Below are 18,082 nucleotides of genomic sequence, written 5' to 3'. Positions count from 1 at the left end.
TCTTTTTGAGGCTGCAGCGCAGTTACATGTAGAAGACGGGACAGTTACGTGTAGGAAATGACACTCAAAATCTGTATATTTAGTTAGTCTGGCGCAGGAGACGGGGCGGAAGCCTAGGAATTTCAAGTGTCAAATGACACTCGAAATCCTTATGTTTAGTTAAGGTAACAATAAATTTTTATGATTAATTACTAAGTTTGTTTGTAAATAGGATAATTTAAAGTCAGCAGTAACGACACGATACCATTTCGTTAAAAGAAAGAGTTCCAGGAGAGGTAGGGGAGGGGGTTGGGGGGGCCGCAGCCCCCCCCCCCCCCCAAGCAGGAGACCGGGCAAAAGCCTATTAATCAATTTTAAAAAAATTAAAAAAACACCTCCTCTATTCCGGAAGTCGGTTAAAAATGTTAACCATTTGTTAGTCCAGGATATCAACTAACAGCTTGTAAATTTTTGTCGAAATCGGCTTACAAACATCGGAGTAATCGTTGAACAAAAAAAAAATCACATTAAAACCAGCTGTTTAAGCGTGAAGAAGTAACAAACATACAAACTCACAAACTCACATACTTTCGGTTTTATATAATTAGTAGGATAACACTCGAAATCCGTATGTTTAGTTTAGGTTAGAAAAAAAATACTTTTATAATAAATTACTTCATTTGTTTGTTAAAAGGATAATTAAAATTCAGCACTAACGACGCGATATAATTTCGTTAAAAGCAACAGTTTCAGGAGGGGTGAGGGAAGTTTGGGGGGGCTGCGCCCCCCAAGCAGGAGACGGCGAAAGCCTATTAATCAATTAAAAAAATTTAAAATAACACCTCCTCTATTCCGGAAGTCGGTCAAAAATGTTAACCATTTGTTAGTCCAGGATATCAGCAAACAGCTTGTAAATTTTTGTCGAAATCGGCTTACAGACATCGGAGTAATCGTTGAACAAAAAAAAAATCACATGAAAACGAACATAACATATCCTCCACTTTGAAAGTCGGTTAAAAATGTAGCCTATGTGTTAATCTAGGATGTCAGATACTTCCTTGTAAAGTTTTGTCGAAATCGGTCCAGCCGTTTAAGCGTGAAGAAGTAACAAACATACAAACTCACATACTTTAGCACTTTGGATAGGGATGTTAATATGGTTATGGGTCTATAATTGCTTATTTCGGTAAATTTTAACAGTAGTTTAGCAAATTTTGTATCAGTCGTGTTGGCAACACTACCTGACGGCTCGCGGCGCGGCTCGTGGCTCGCGACTCGCAGTGCTGCCAGACGTACGAGCTACGAGTAAAATTAATGGTAAAATTCCAAGACGGCGAACTTACGCGGCAATCTTTAAGTACGCGAACTTTAGGTGACACACAGGCGAGTAAGGTACAAATATATACTTAGTAATCTGTGGTAAGGTCGTTGAGCGTCCGCGTACTTACTCGCGTGTCTGTCACCCCCTTTATCACTTCTTATCGCCAACTCATCGTGCATCACCAAAAAAAGTCATGACGTGGTCATGTGGACAATATTCATTCAATATGTTATATGACCCATAGACTATATATACTGTAGGTTTATGATATGACCAAAATCACCAAAATGACAGCTGACTGCTGAATTCAAAAACAAGATTTTGTATTGTAAAAAATGTAGATCTTAATTATTTATAAGTAATAAAACGTTTAAAAATTTTGGGAAATTAAGAAAATAAGAAAACCTATGATTACAAATTACAAAAGGAGAACAAAACTTCAATCAAAACAAACCAAAATTTTACATCTGTTACTTACAAAATATTTTTACAGGTAAGTTTATCTAATATATAAAAATACTAGCGACCCGCCCCGGCGTCGCACGGGTATAAAATATATAGCCACTAAAAAAATTATTAAATTCACGTTAACTTCACGTGGTCTACTTCTTATCTGTGCTCCAGTAGTTCGCGAGATTCAAATAATTGTCCCCGTTTCTTCCACATTCTCCTATTAGTCTTAGCGTGATAAAATATAGCCTATAGTCTTCCTCAATAAATGGGCTATCTAACACTGAAATAATTTTTCAAATCGGACCAGTAGTTCCTGACATTAGCGCGTTTAAGTTAGCCCTTTAAAATAATTTATCCCGTTTTTTCCACATTTTCCTTAGCGTGATAAAATATAGCCTATAGGCTATATTTTATCAATTAATTAAGGCTATAGCCTTCCTCGATAAATGGGCTATCTAACACTGAAAGAATCATCAAAATCCATTACATAGTTTTAAATATTAAAGGGAACAAAGGGACATGAGGGAAAAAAAGCGACTTTGTTTTATAATATGTATAGAAGTCGGGTTTTCCTTCCTGACACTATAACTCCAGAACGCACGAATCGATTTCCACAGTTTTGCATTCATTGGAAAGGTCTCGGGCTCGGGCGGGTTAATTATTTATTATAAATATTGTCTTCGTTTAACTTGAGACCATGCAGATGACTTTGTACTGTATTCCTATGGAAATCCCAGGAACCGCTGCCTTATTATTATAAAACTAATTACTCAAAATTAAAAATTATTAAATTAAAAAGTATAAAATTATTAAAGAAAGTAAAATTCTAACCAAGTTATCATACTCTTTGATTAAAACTTATAAAATAAAATAGTCAAAAAATGCAATGAAATCTTTCTTCTATTTAATATCACTGTATATTTGCAAAATATATAATTTTTTATTTGAATTCTGTTAGCCTCAAAACAAAATTTTAATAAGTTTTTAATTGTATCTAGTGTAACAATATATTCCTTTTGTTTACAGAATAAAATGTCAGAAGAGCAGAATCAAACCGTTGTAGAAACCATTAAAGGAAACATTAAGATATTGAGGTTCAACCAACCTAATAGAAAAAATGCTGCCGACTTGAATGCTTATATAAAGATAAGACAGGCTCTCAAAGAAGCTGCAGACAATTGTGATATATCTATGGTCATACTAACAGGTACAGGAGACTTCTACTGTAGTGGTAATGACCTCAAAGACCACAGAGACAAAGGGCCTGAACTGACCAATGAGTTACTGGATAGAATAAAAGAAATGGTGATAGAATTTGTATTGTTTCCTAAACCATTAGTAGCAATTGTCAATGGGCCGGCTGTAGGCATTGCTGTTACAACACTAGCATTATGTGACTTTGTCTTCGCAGCCGAACATGTAAGTTTCCTATACTTAGGCAGGTAACTTTATGAGCACTTGGTGGAACTGGATATTCCCCATATTTGTATTTTGATGTAATGTGTACAACATCTATATTCAGTGGTGGTCTTACCCATTGCGAGGCCCTAGGCGGCAGGTCTTTGCAAGGCCTTTTGCCATTACAAAAAAATACCTTGCGAGGGCTCTGCAAGATCAAGGCCCCGGGTGATGGCCCTGTTTGCTACCGCCTAGGGCCACCACAGTCTAAATTCTATGTTTTAGTAATATTTTTTTATTTTGGGCACTATCTTATAATTGATCTACCAATAACTAATTTCTATTAGCAAGTACCTAATAATCACTTTTTACCTCATCAAAGAGACCTAATTACTGAACCTAAATTTTAATGTTAAATGACTTTTTTAAATTTTCAGGCTTACTTTTATGCTCCATTTACAAAGCTGGGCGTTGTACCTGAGGCATGTTCTACTTACACATTTCCAAAATTAATTGGTTACAGAAAGGTAAGAAATCAACCCCTAATACTACTGTAGTGTCAATAGTCTGGGTTCCCTAGAATATTCTTTTTATTACTATCAAACTAATTTTTCGTGAGTAGCATTTTAATAAGACGAACAACAATTTCCAGAGAAATAACCAGAGATAAAAAGGATTTAATATTTTATTTGATGGTCCTAAAATATTGATTGTTCAATTTGTAGGACAATATTACTCTTAAATTATATAACTATAATTAACCTATCAATATACAAAAAACCTGCTCGTTAGGGTTCCGTTTTAGGGTTCTGTAATCAACAAAACTTGGATGACTACGGAACCCTAAAACGGAACCTTAACCTTTAAAAAGCTGAAATACGTATTATTATATTGACAAAAGTCAGTATAATGTGATATCTATAGGTATATCATAAAGTATGTCCCAATAGGTATCAAATGATTTACAATTCAACACTATTCACTATTCCACCATGTCACAATAAGTGCACTAAAATTTTATAGCAAATTGAGATAAGAAATATGAGTTATCGGCTCACCTTTTACTTTTGGACTTTTATTTGATGGGGGACTATCTGCTTGCGTCGCAACATCATCATATTCCTCTATTTCTAGATCATATTTTCTATTTTCTAAAAAATCATAAGTAACCAAAGGTTGACATTCACTGATCAAATTACGATAAATACTTACCTCGGAATCTATTTACTGCCATAATTAAACCTTCAAAACCATAAACACTGCTAAAAACAAAATATATCTGCAGTAACTCAAGAAGGACTAATTTTTAACTAAGAAAAAGGCTTTTTATGATTTTACCTCTACAGTGCCAGTGGACACGCCAGGTACTTGAAATTTTCACAAAGGCCTTAATTATAATATGTGTACTTTAATAAATAATAATAATATTTAAATAAAATAAATATAGGCTCCCATAAAAAAAAACACATTTTTTACACCTATTTTTGTTTTATAATGGTACGGAACCCTTCATGCGCCAGTCCAACTCGCACATGGCTGATTATTTATACTACTAGAAAATCGTGGTGGCATTGAATGTATTCAAGTACAATCAATTAGAGCTCCTGAAATAAATATAAAAGTATGGAAAATTAAACACAATCTTAATATTTTTAATGATGATATATTTTTTTTTTTATTTCAGGCACTGGAGCTACTGCTGCTAAATCAGAGAATATCCTCGAAGGAGGCTGTGAGCTGTGGACTAGTGAATAATGTTTGGGGGATAGAGGAATTGGAGGACAGGGCTTGGGAGAAGATAGAAGTGATTAACAATATTCCAACTGATACTTTTGTTAAGGCAAAAAAATTATTTAGACAGCCCATTTTGAAACAATTGCTCGAGACTAATGATGCGGAAATAGACACCTTAAAAACTTTTGTTGGTTTAAGGAGTAGACTGTAGGTAATATAATGCTAATGGTTCCTGTAATAATTGTATTTAATGTGATATTTAAAAAGTACACTGTACACATCAGGCGAATGTAACACTGTATAAGTTTTCCATGGGTTTTTTTTTAAGAGAGATTTAAATTTGACTTATTTAATATTTTAATAGTTTGTATCTTATATCTTTAAACGAGCAATTATTGTATACATATATATATATATATATATATATATATATATATATATATATATATATATATATATATATATATATATATATATATAGCTCAGTCAAACAGCTAGTTATAATTTATACTGTACCGTAAAATGGGGGGAATCGGGTCACTTTCCAAGTTCAACATTGATTATTGATTTTTATTGACTTTATCTTAAGATTCATAAGAAAAAATTTTATCAATAGAGTTCCGGTGGTTCCTAGTTTTGTTTGCAATACATTACAATTTTAGTTTATTAAATAAAATATACAAAAAGGTCCAAAAACTTACTAGACCCAATTCATCCACAGTCTGGGGTGAAAAGGGACTCATATGGGGTTAATAGACATTTTTGTTAGGGCTGCCACTTTTCTGATGTTTCCAAATAGGTACTACCTACTCAGGTAGGTACTTATATGAAATAATGTTTTGGCATAGCTGTATAGGTATGAGGTATATATTATACAAGAATTAGTACAAAATCAAACAACAGATCCAATCAAGCATTATCACATTATTATATTTTTATATAAATATTGAGTCACTCTTCTTCGTCGTCTTGTAACTCGTCTGGAGTTGCGACTTGCGTTCCTGATCTTTAAAATTCCCAATCCCTCACGCACTGAGCAAAACACAACGCATGCGTTGTTTCACGCTAGTTTTCTATGAGGTGATGGTATGTATCCGGTCGAGCCGGTCCATTCGTGCCGAAGCATGGTTTAAAGGGGAGTTTAAACAACAAACACCTGTACGAACAATGATGATAAAATAATAATACTAGAATATGTCCATCGTGACAACCCTATCCATAAAGACCCAATTCACTGGATGAATTGGGACGCCTATGCGTCCCAATTCATCCAAATTAGGTCCCTATTAAACCCATATTCGGCCCAATTTCCCCCACATACGACCCTTTACACCCCGATTTTTTCTTAAAACTACCTTAGTGATAAAAAATTTAAATACTATTTAAAAAAATACTTAAATCCACTTACTTTCTTACTTATTCAATGCCTGAATATCCGCTATAACGGATGCGATGTTCACTTTCACACAATTATTCCAAATTAGTAAAGGAAATTAAAATATTTTTCGAAGCAAATTTCAGACGATTTTGACTCTAACTCTTTGAAGACCGTTATTTTCATCAAATTCAATGACAGGACGAATTTTTGACGACGCTTTAAATAAAAAAGCTTACCATAGAGTGTAAAATTAAAATACTATGGGAAATTAGGTTTTCTAAAAAGGTCACACTTTTGACCCAATTCTCCCTGCAGACCCTAGTACCCCCAATTTACGGTACTGTATTGTCCAACTTAGTACAAAGGTGATTTGTTGATTTACGGGTTTACGAGATTACGGGTTATATATTTTTATATTCTATAAAAACTAGATTAGATTTTACAGAAGAATAAAGGGTATTATACATTTTGTAGAAGTTTTTATGATTTTGTATAGCCCTCTTCAATGCAATATTAACTAACTCCATACTTCCATATTATGTATCATAATTGATATTTCTCTTTATGTTTGATGTCTTGAAGATGAGCGTTTACACATGCAACATGAATTATATTGTCTTCGATATTTTCTACCGAAGTAAGTAAGTGCCGAAGAGGCTATTCACCACTTAATTTGACAGATGAAGTATGGAGAATCTGTCAAAAAAGTTGAAATTGCCTATTCGTCACTTTATCAGAAAGTGGTGAAATAGGCCCTTAAACATTTAAACAAATATTGCTCAGTAAATGATGAAGATTGAAGACAGGTAAATGTTTCATACTAAAACACATCTAGGTATCGGTACCATATCGGATGTCGTACCACTCGTACCGCGTAGTATGAACACCCGCTTAGGCTTTAGTCATAAAGTCTATTTATGACTAGAGCCTAAGCTAATAAAGTTTATTTATCTAGTTGGTATGTAACATCATAGCCCTCTAGATTTCGACCTATTTAAAACTAAGGAAATTAATTAAAAATTAATTTGTTGCAAATAAATAGCAACAATGCGTTCTAGATCGTCGAGTCTGTCTTCTATAACGGATTTGTTTCGGCCCAGCAACCCGACCGGGCTGCGGTCTAGAGATTTGAGCAGCACTCGCCTCAGCGCACTCAAGAAGGAGATACAGACGGACGCGCATTTGATCCCTTTGAGTGAGTACTGACCTATCTTGATCTATGTCTGTGGATCGACCGTATTTGTGTCAGTAAAGTGTCTTTACAATGGGACATTATTATGTATTTAAGTTACTAGCACATATTAGGCCGGTATAAACACTTAAGATGGTACTTATTAGGGATGGATGGTTGGAGGGTCAGTACTTAAGATGCGCCCTGGTCCCAAGACGCGATTCGGCTCTACGATTGGTCAAAATTTTGACAGCCAAACAATCACACAGCCTGAACCGTGTCTTGAGACCGAGATGCATCTTGAATACTGACTATTTATACCGGCCTTACACTGCAACATCAAAGCAAATCTACAGGGTGTAAGAAAACTGTGATAATACTTGAGAGTGCTGAGTGTGTATGGGTCCTGTATAGAGCTCATTGTGAAGGTAGCAGCGCTGAAAGATATGCCTTACATAATTTTATGGACGCCCCAATTTTTTTTTCTTTAATTAATACGGTCTCAATATATCACAGACACAATATATTTTCAATTGTTATGCGGCACCGGGTGCCGCTTGGGAGTTGATGGGTTAAATAAAGGGCTTTTACCATACATGGCATGCCAGCTCCATCAAAACTTATAACTATGATTGAGAACTAATAAAATATCTTATACAAGGTTTCTGTCATATGTGTACCAAGCCTAATAAGTAAGTATATAATACAATATTTAATGTATCTACTATCTCGTCCACAAGAGGATCTATACACGAACCTCGAGACGGATCCCGTAAGCGGGTTGAGGAAGGAGCAGGCCCACCGTCGTCTGGCGTACGACGGACCGAACACGCTCACCCCCGCCACGCAGTACGGATGGCCGCTCCTGCTGTTTAAGTCGCTGTGTACTGGTGAGCTTGTGAAATATTACGAAAGGTTACCTGTATCATTTAAAAATAGAAGGCTATCAAGCGATCTTCGTCATGTCTCATAACAAAAGGCTACCTATTTACTTCTATTTACTGGTAGGATTGACCCTAACTCTATACCTACTTAGACTACTTAGAGTAACATGTAGATATATCTATAACTAAATGTTGCACGTCACTCCGTTATGCAGAAATTCGTTTATGGCGCGAATCTTTTTCCCGTCTTTCAAAATATCGCCATACCGAATTTCATCTAAATCAGCTCAGCGGTTTAAGCGTGAAGAGGTAACAAATAGACCGACAGACATTCGCACTTACAATACTAAGGAAAAGTATTCCGTCAAAAAACGCAAACAAAATATTGCAAATTTTGCAATAATTAGGTGGCCTTGAGCGGTATCAGGCTGACGTTTCAAGTTACGTGACAGTTCGAAAGGAGCCACATTTAAAACGGTAAGCGTGTTTACACACGCGCCGCAGCGGCAGCGGCACCGCCCGCGCCACCGCGGCGGCTCCGCTGCATACTCATCCTTGTACCCTTTTCACACGTTCTAAACCGCGGCGGGCGCGGCGCCGCGCCGTGTGTAAGGGCAAATAGAAACACAAGGATCAGTAATGGAGCGGCACCGCCGCGGCGTGTGTAAACAGTCTATTAGTATGGGAGTTACGTTTGCTTAGTTTTTATTATTCCATACCAACACAATAAAATGAGTGATGAGTGATGACTTTATCGCATGGCGTCGCGTTACAATTTAACACAAATAAACCTCAATCGTTAGGATCATTGGAGTTAGCTATTTGTCATTTAACTTACTGCGAACAGTTACTACTTTGCATTAGTAATAACAATAAATTCTTTATTGCATTAATTATTACAAACAATAACTACTTTTGAACCACTTCCTAAGCTACTTCTGAATATTTTTAGGTTTTTCAACTTTGATATGGCTGGGAGCGATTCTGTGTTTGACGGCGTTCGTCATAGAGCGCGCCACCAAACTCGACCCCGGTACGGACAACTTATACTTGGGATGTGTTCTCATAACGGTCGATGTTATATGTGGCCTCTTCAGTTTCTTCCAGAATTATCAGAGCTGCAAGGTAATCGCTTCACCTACCAAATCAAAATAATACCGTATGTTATAGGAAACATAACGCAACAATGGTGCAGCAAAGTGATGTCGCTTTTTGAAACTTGTACGGGCTGTACCTTATACAAGTTATAACAAAACCAAGTGGTAATACTTGTGCCTATGTGTGATGTCTCCCTTATAATATAGAGTTCACTGTTTAAGAGCTCACCTGACTCTAAATATCAAACATCGTCCTTCTCTCTTCACACTCACGCCCGTCTTTCATATGCCAGGTGAAAAAGGACGGCGCGGAATCATCGCCGAGTTAGTTTTACTTAAATAAAAGACGAACTATAATGATTATGAAAAAAGTGTTTTGAGCAAATTTAGGTTTTATCAATACCTTTTTAGATATTAAAAAATATTAAAGAAAAGAAAGCAAACTTCGAAGATCCAAGCAAAAATGTGTCTAAATAAAGGTTGTTTGTAAAAAAGAAACTATCGAGCATTTTTTGAGTAATCGTGTTTTCGTCTTGAGCATTTATTCTTTATGAACTGAAGTTACTTGTGTCAAAAAATTAGTTTTCTAGACCTTACAGATTTTGAGATCTAGGTTAAAGTATGTAGTCAAGTTAGGGTCATATGGGCTCTTAAGTAGCAGCGCTGACAGAGTGCTGAATTTCAAGACGCTGGGGGGGCTTGCCCTTTTCCTATACAAAAGTACTCTACTACTACAGCACACACATCGAATACTAAATAATACTCATACACACTTTAAAGTAATTATTATCACTTAGTTACATCCATGGGCGTACCCAGATACCCAGACGATAAAATAAACGTCAATTTTCCTGGCAAGTGGGAATTAAAAACGTACGTTACGTACTTACTCTGCGCAAAATGAAATGTTCGAAACAAAATATCTTTTGAGTCAGATTAATAAAAGTCAATTTTCATGATTTTTTGTTTCAAATTTTCAATATACCCCACCATCTTCTCGAAACAGGTATGCTGCCCCCCCACCCTCCCCCCTAGTTAAAATCCTGGGTACGCCTATGTTTACATCCTGTATAGGTATACTGGAAATGTGTTGCAAATTGCAACGTATAGTTCCTGTACGTTATATTATACAAAGAACATGCTATCTGCAGGGCATCACAAATTCAAAACTTGCACCATGTCGCGTTTTGTCCGTAGCTTCACTGCCTTTGCGGGGTGCATCTTCGCTGCGGTTGTCCTCATACGATTTCATACAAAGAACATTTGGCCGTTACGTGTCGCGTCGCTTCGGTGTAGTGTAGCTACGCCTGGCGGGGTCTCAGCTTTACAATAATGATTTATTATACCTAGATTATAACAATATTTTAGATAATGAAGTCTTTTAAAAGTATGATACCAATGCACACACGGTGTACTAGAGATGGCGTGTTAGATACAGAGATGCCTGTTCGAGATTTAGTCAAAGGGGATATTGTTGAAGTGAGGGCTGGTGACGTCATACCTGCAGATATACGGATTATAGACAGCAAAGGGTTCAAGGTTGGTAAGATCCTTAATTCAAGAAGTTACGAAAGGATAGGCTAAAGTCCAAACCGGCAACCAAGGCTAGAAATTTCATATAAAATATCAAAATGTGCGTATAATTCTGCCCAGTCTCGACATTTGATCATAGTTCGCCAGCTACTTGCTTCCTTCAACTGTTGACGTTGGTCGAGTACCACTTTGGTGCGGGGAAGTTGAAGGAGGCAACAATAATATGGACAGTAACTAAGTACCAATAAACCAGACACCGTATTTTCTCGAGAAAAAAATCGCCATGCCTACCTAGTTTTGTCATAATCTATTAAGCTCTTGAGACGTAAATTGATAATGCTTGTACTCCAGCAAACTGCGTACAGTATGAACTAAGCCAGGGGTTCCCAATCTTTTTCAGCCACTTACAAGTCAATATTTTGTCACGGCGCCCTACTTTACCTAGCTATTACAAAAAAATACATAAGTAAACACCTCTAATGATTATAGCTTATTTAAGCAGATAAATAATAATAAACAAATATTTACTCATCTGCCTGCTTTGTATAATTATTATTATAATTTTATTTTATAACATTTGTGGTTATGGATAATGATGGAAGATCGACGCACGGCGCCCCTCTTGCCTTTCCACGGCGCACCAGGGCGCCGCGGCGCACAGTTTGGGAACCCCTGAACTGAGCTATATTTGCAGTATGCTTAGGACCTTTTCTTTATCATCATCAGGTAGACAACTCGTCACTAACGGGCGAGAGTGTGGCGGTATCACGCAGCAACGTGGAAGGTACAGAGAACATTCTGGACTCCCCCAATGTCGCCTTCTTCTCCGCGCTATGTGTCGAGGGGTACGCTAAAGGTATCTTGATTTAGCTACGTGTGCCACTCGGGGACTGCGGCGGTAAAGCTATTGCATAGTATTTTTTATCAACTCATGCAATTATAATTTGCATACGTCTAGTCGCACGCACACAAGTCTGGCAACGCCAATGGGTGTGTTAGGTTTTTTCGTTACGGAATTTGATTCGGCCGCCGCGCTCAAAGCCCGCGATAAAAGATAATAATTAATGAAAATTAAATTTTCCGCTAACTTAATCTTAATATCTCACTGATGTTAGTGTCGTTAGGTTACCGCTAACCTAACCTGAGTGCCTGCAGGTCAGAGTGTGTATGTCATTTGGCTGTGTTGGCCACTATCCGTACCTAAATGTCTCACACTTAACCTTACTCTCTCGTTGTCGTTAGCTGCTAACCTAACGATCCAAAGACAAAGTTGAGACTACGAGAATACTTTTTGGCTGTTTAATAGAATCCGGACTAAATCAAAGCCGCATTAAATATTGGCTTGTATGTGCTTACGGAACCATGTTAATAAATAGTAAATCTTATATCTTTAAACGAGCAATTCTTGTATATATATAATTGGAATCTCCGAATCGGCTCAAACGATTTTCATGAAATTTAGTACATTGGGGGTTTCGGGGGCGATAAATCGATCTAGCTAGGAATCATTTTTAGAAAATGTCATTTTATTCGTGTTTTATCGAATAACGAGCTCGGTCAAATAGCTAGTAAAACATAAAAAAGTAGAGACACACAATAATTAAACCGTCACAAAAACGGCCGAGATTGAAAATCAATAGCTAACAAATTGTTGTCGATTTGTATCGCAAATTAAATTCCAGTTATCAAACAGCGCACCGTGAGCGCTGCGCTGATATTGAACGATTGTCGTTTGTTTTCCTATTGCAACAACCTTTTTTAGGGTTACGTACCCAAAGGGTAAAAACGGGACCCTATTATTAAGGCTTCGCTGTCTGTCCGTCAGTCTGTCTATATGTCTCCAGGCTGTAACTCAAGAACGGTAATAGCTAGAGAGCTGAAATTTCCACAGATTGTGTATATAATATGTTGCCGCTATAACAACAAACACTAAAAACCATAGACATACTAAAAACAAAATAAATTAAAATTTATTAATAATAAGAACAATTGATTAAGTGATTTTTTGGGCCTTTTTTGCTCTATATCAATAATAGCAATAGGTAGGTACTTGAATTTTTCACACGATCCTGAGTTTTATGTATACTTTAATATTTGATAATATTATTAATATTTAATAAAAAATTAAGAGGGGCTCCCATACAAAAAACACAAAATTTGGCCTAATTTTGCTCTATAATGGTACGGAACACTTCGTACGCGAGTCCGACTCGCACTTGGCCGATTGTTTTATGAACACCTCAGTAAATTAATCGTACATGGTGTGAAAAAATCGATACAGGAGCTCTTTAGTGTTTAGATTTATTTCTGATAAAAATCAGTAACAGATGAGCTAGGGGGTGATTAAAATATATAGTTATGTAACCATCCACCAGTTACGACAACATCTATTTGAGAATCATAAAGCCTTAAGACAAATAAAGTATTTGTGTCGTCTTTTTCGCTTGAATCCGTAATACAGAAGCTAGGCACAGAACACCGTGCTTAAATAAATAAGAACTAAATATCTTTAAATTCAAAATAGGTATTAACTTATTATAAATACACTTTTTGAAAGTCAGGACGTGGTCGGGACTATGATGCCTGGTGATGACCACCGGTTCGGGAACTAGCCCGGCGAGAAGAACCGACGTCAGAAACTCGCGCGGGGCCATCTTTTACCAAATAGATGGGAAAATTTATATTTTGAAATAAAAAATAACAATGACTTACAGCTATGTAACAAAAAATAAAGTAAAGTATACTGCATCATGCATGGGGCCACCCTATTCCCAGGGTGTGTTATTTTCGATTAAATCATTGACTTAAGCAAATAAACGTTCTTTATCTGTTTTTTATTTATTTATCCAAGCTTATGTCTTACTGCGTACATCATCAGGTGTAGTGCTATGCTGCGGGGACCTGACCGCGCTGGGCCGCGTTGCGGGGCTGGCAGCACGACTGCAGCCGAAGCCCTCGCCGCTAGCCCAGGAGCTGCACCGCTTCATGCGGTACGTGTCCGTGTGGGCTCTTACCCTGGGCTTCGTCGTTGCCACCGCCTGCTTCGCCCTCGGATACCCCTTCATGCAGACGATTATTTTCGTGATCGGAATGATCGTTGCGAATATTCCTGAAGGCGAGTTATGTACTTTTGTTACGGGCCCGATTCTCAGACCTTGAATATAGCTTTGTTTGTTATTTTACTCGCACGTACACATAAAGTCGTGAATCAAACAGCATAGGTGAAGAAGGTATCAGAATCGAGAACTAGATCGTTTCTATTCAATTATCAGATAGTGTTACCTTGAAGAACACGTGCCGTTTACTTTCTTCATGCGAATAAAATAGTTAAATACTATAAAATGCAGTTAAAGTATCAGGTAGTTAAAATATCCACTTACGTAGAAAAAAGACTTAACACTCGTAATTCCCTTTAGGTCCACTTTCGCCACTCTTGGCCATTGTCAATTATTATTATTTAAAAAGAAAGAGAGAGAGACCCTAATCTACTCGACCTCACAGGCTTACAGCCAACCGTAACTGCCTCCTTGACACTAACCGCCAAGCGGATGGTGTCTAAGAACTGCCTGGTGAAAAACCTGGAGTCCATCGAGGCGCTGGGCGCGTGCACCACCATCTGCTCCGACAAGACGGGCACGCTCACAGAGAACAAGATGTGCGTAAGACACATCTGGATGTGGAATAGGGAGTTTATGATGGCAACTGATGGTGACGGTTAGTCTAGAAGATTTTTATTAGGATTACCTATTACCCATATTGTTATAATTAACTAGCTGTTTCCCGCGACTTCGTCCGGGTCAACAAAATAAGAGTAAAATATATCCTCCTTCTTTTCGGAAGTCGGTTAAAAAGTAGCCTAAATTATTCCTTACTACATCAGCTATGTGCCTATAAAAGTCCCGTCAAAATCGCTCCAGCCATTTCAGAGATTAGCCGAAACAAACAGACAGACAGACAGACATACAGACAAAAATTGTTAAAAAAATGTTGTTTTGGTGTATACACCAAAACAACATTTTTTTAACAATTTTTGGTGTATACACCAAAACAACATTTTTTTAACAATTTTTGCTACATATACGAATTTTATAGTTAAGTTTTTTACTACATATACGAATGTATATACGCTATATATAGCGTATATACATTCGTATATGTAGTAAAAAACGGTTCTTTCAATATTACAAACAGACACTCCAATTTTATTTATATGTAGTATGTATGTATGTATGTATAGATGTATAGATGTACCTGAGTTTTATGCTAGTTTGATTTTAGACGGCTTTAAGTAGCAAAATAAAGCAAGTTTGATTTTAATGACACAGCAGTTTCTTTACTGCATGATATTTATACTATGCAACAAGAAACGATACTGTATAATAATTATGGTATTAATGCTAAAAGTAAATTTAACTTAAGTGTTATTGTTTCAGATTCTATGTACCAGCACAAAGGTAAAACGTAATTGCATATTCTTTCTCGTAATGTAGTGAAATAAACACATCTGCCCGAGAATCCCCAGCGAAAAAAGTATATGGCTGGTTTTACAGTCACGCGTTTCGGCAGCGCCGTCGGAGCGCGCGCGTTCTAAGATGTAACGAACATACGGGCGAACGGCGCTGCTCAAGCGCGCGACTTAGAAACGCAACTACTACCCCCATACATCTTCGAACGCGCGGCGCTCCAACGGCGCTGCCGAAACGCTTAACTATAAAACCAGCCTATATGTATTACTTTACTCTCATTTTGTACTGTTAACTGTATGTTTTGTATGCAACGTTGTATCACAATTCACAGTCCATAACATGAAATGACCTTTTTCTGTCCCGCTGGCGTGAAAATGATTGTGCGATATTAAAAAATACTGAATAGAAAATGATTTTCAGCGTTTGAGCATTTAAAAATATGTGCCGCGCTGTGTAGCTCCGCTACCGTCGAGAACGAAACAATACGGGGCGACGCCTCGGAAAAGGCGATATTAAACTTTCTACTCCAGTTTAATGATCCCATAGGAATTAGAGGAAATTTCCCCAAAGTTGCCGAGATTCCTTTCAACTCCGTCAACAAATACCAAGTACGTAAAGTTTTTTGCCGTAATATAAATTTATGTAGCCCACTTTTGATTTTTTTTTATTTTACATTATGTATAATCTTTTCTTTGTAAGAACAATGCTAACAAAAGAAGTATGATCAGTATAAATTTAGAGCTACAAAGTCAATTCTTTGTAGCAGGGCTACGAGCTACGTGGCAAGTTCTACGTAGCAGGGCTACGAGCTACGTGGCAAGTTCTACGTAGCAGGGCTACGAGCTACGTGGCAAGTTCTACGTAGCAGGGCTACGAGCTACGTGGCAAGTTCTACGTAGCAGGGCTACGAGCTACGTGGCAAGTTCTACGTAGCAGGGCTACGAGCTACGTGGCAAGTTCTACGTAGCAGGGCTACGAGCTACGTGGCAAGTTCTACGTAGCAGGGCTACGAGCTACGTGGCAAGTTCTACGTAGCAGGGCTACGAGCTACGTGGCAAGTTCTACGTAGCAGGGCTACGAGCTACGTGGCAAGTTCTACGTAGCAGAGTTAGGGGCTACGTGGCAAATGCTCCGTAGCAGAGCTATGGACTACGTGGCAAATGCTCCGTAGCAGAGCTACGGGCTACGTGGCCAGTTCTCCGTAGCAGAGCTACGGGCTACGTGGCAAATGCTCCGTAGCAGAGCTACGGACTACGTGGCAAATGCTCCGTAGCAGAGCTACGGACTACGTGGCAAATGCTCCGTAGCAGAGCTATGGACTACGTGGCAAATGCTCCGTAGCAGAGCTACGGGCTACGTGGCCAGTTCTCCGTAGCAGAGCTACGGGCTACGTGGCAAATGCTCCGTAGCAGAGCTACGGACTACGTGGCAAATGCTCCGTAGCAGAGCTACGGACTACGTGGCAAATGCTCCGTAGCGGAGCTACGGACTACGTGGCAAATGCTCCGTAGCAGAGCTACGGGCTACGTGGCAAATGCTCCGTAGCAGAGCTACGGACTACGTGGCAAATGCTCCGTAGCAGAGCTACGGGCTAAGTGGCAAATGCTTCGTTTCGAAATACGAATCGAAATTTTTGTTTCATTTTTTCTCTTATGTTATAATATTATGTATATCTGACAACTTACGAGTAAAACAATGTTAACCTGCAGATGAGTATCCACTCCGATTCTCAAACAAAATACCTACTCGTCATAAAAGGAGCACCTGAATGTATTCTGACGAAATGTTCCACTATTATGGCTGAAAACAAAGAGGTGGCCATCACTGAAGAAACTGCTGCAGTCATAGACAAAGTCATCGAAAATTTGGCAGGCACTGGTATGTAACTTTCTGAGCACTTTGAATGCCACGCGAAAAAGAGTTATAAATACATCAATAGTTAAAAACTTGACCACGCAAACGATAATAATATAGCTTAAGATGTTACCAGAAACATAAAAACGTATCTATTTGCACCTTATTTATTACAATTGTATTAAAAAAACCCTTTTCTCTTAATTCGTTTGCCGTATTAAATAATTTACATAATATTTTCAGGAGAACGAATTCTCGCATTTGCTGATTTACAAATAGATGCGACGCAGTTTGACTTGAACTTGGACTTTGACATGGACGAAGCTAACTTCCCCCTGAAGGATCTCCGGTTTCTGGGACTCATGGGACTGATCGATCCGCCGCGGAAAGAAGTAAGTTCCTCAAACATAAAATAACCTTCTCATGTGTGCAAAAATGTCTTGGCTGTTTTATTCAAGACATAATAAAATAATAACCATATTAAAGCTGATCGAATGGTTAGTAAAGAAGTAGCAAAAGTCGCAAGAGTCGTTTAAAACTCTATAAATGTAACACAATTACATTCAATTTTTTACAACTATGTTCAAAAACAGAATGTTGTGTTCATCAGCGACTGCACTTTCTACAACGACATCTACAAATATCCGAATATCAATATTAAATAATTATACACCTTCCTTGCACTTATTCCACTTTATTTGTATATAATATGTATATATAATAAAGTGGATATATATAATGGATATATATAATGTGTATATATAATAAAGTGGAATAAGTGCAAGGAAGGTGTATAATTATTTAATATTGAAGA

The 18,082-nt window shown here is 37.6% G+C and overlaps 2 protein-coding genes across 3 annotated transcripts in view; both read left to right on the top strand.

Moving 5' to 3' along the window:
* The first annotated feature begins 1,679 nt into the window (after positions 1–1,679).
* LOC121738534 (enoyl-CoA delta isomerase 3, peroxisomal) overlaps positions 1,680–18,082 on the top strand; it is a 21,038-nt gene continuing 4,635 nt past the window's right edge. The window contains exons 1-4 of one of the 2 annotated variants that reach the window (XM_042130667.1): positions 1,680–1,793; positions 2,780–3,172; positions 3,589–3,678; positions 4,836–5,127. In XM_042130667.1, coding sequence (XP_041986601.1) covers positions 2,786–3,172; positions 3,589–3,678; positions 4,836–5,096 — 738 coding nt within the window. In that variant the 5' untranslated portion in view covers positions 1,680–1,793; positions 2,780–2,785 and the 3' untranslated portion in view covers positions 5,097–5,127. Of the gene's footprint in view, positions 1,794–2,779; positions 3,173–3,588; positions 3,679–4,835; positions 5,225–18,082 lie in introns of those variants that run through there. The other variant, XM_042130666.1, reaches the window with a different exon arrangement.
* Positions 7,263–18,082, top strand: part of LOC121738531 (sodium/potassium-transporting ATPase subunit alpha-like) — a 24,807-nt gene continuing 13,987 nt past the window's right edge. The window contains exons 1-11 of the mRNA XM_042130662.1: positions 7,263–7,458; positions 8,175–8,324; positions 9,271–9,443; positions 10,784–10,954; positions 11,675–11,804; positions 13,827–14,063; positions 14,450–14,662; positions 15,382–15,402; positions 15,835–16,022; positions 17,124–17,292; positions 17,512–17,660. Of these exons, the coding sequence (XP_041986596.1) occupies positions 7,311–7,458; positions 8,175–8,324; positions 9,271–9,443; positions 10,784–10,954; positions 11,675–11,804; positions 13,827–14,063; positions 14,450–14,662; positions 15,382–15,402; positions 15,835–16,022; positions 17,124–17,292; positions 17,512–17,660 (1,749 nt within the window). The 5' untranslated portion in view covers positions 7,263–7,310. The remainder of the gene's footprint in view (positions 7,459–8,174; positions 8,325–9,270; positions 9,444–10,783; positions 10,955–11,674; positions 11,805–13,826; positions 14,064–14,449; positions 14,663–15,381; positions 15,403–15,834; positions 16,023–17,123; positions 17,293–17,511; positions 17,661–18,082) is intronic.

Source organism: Aricia agestis, chromosome Z, assembly GCF_905147365.1.
Source record: "Aricia agestis chromosome Z, ilAriAges1.1, whole genome shotgun sequence".
Classification (NCBI taxonomy): domain Eukaryota; kingdom Metazoa; phylum Arthropoda; class Insecta; order Lepidoptera; family Lycaenidae; genus Aricia; species Aricia agestis.
The sequence above is the reverse complement of the archived record's forward strand: the minus strand, read 5'-3'. Positions and strand labels throughout refer to the sequence as shown.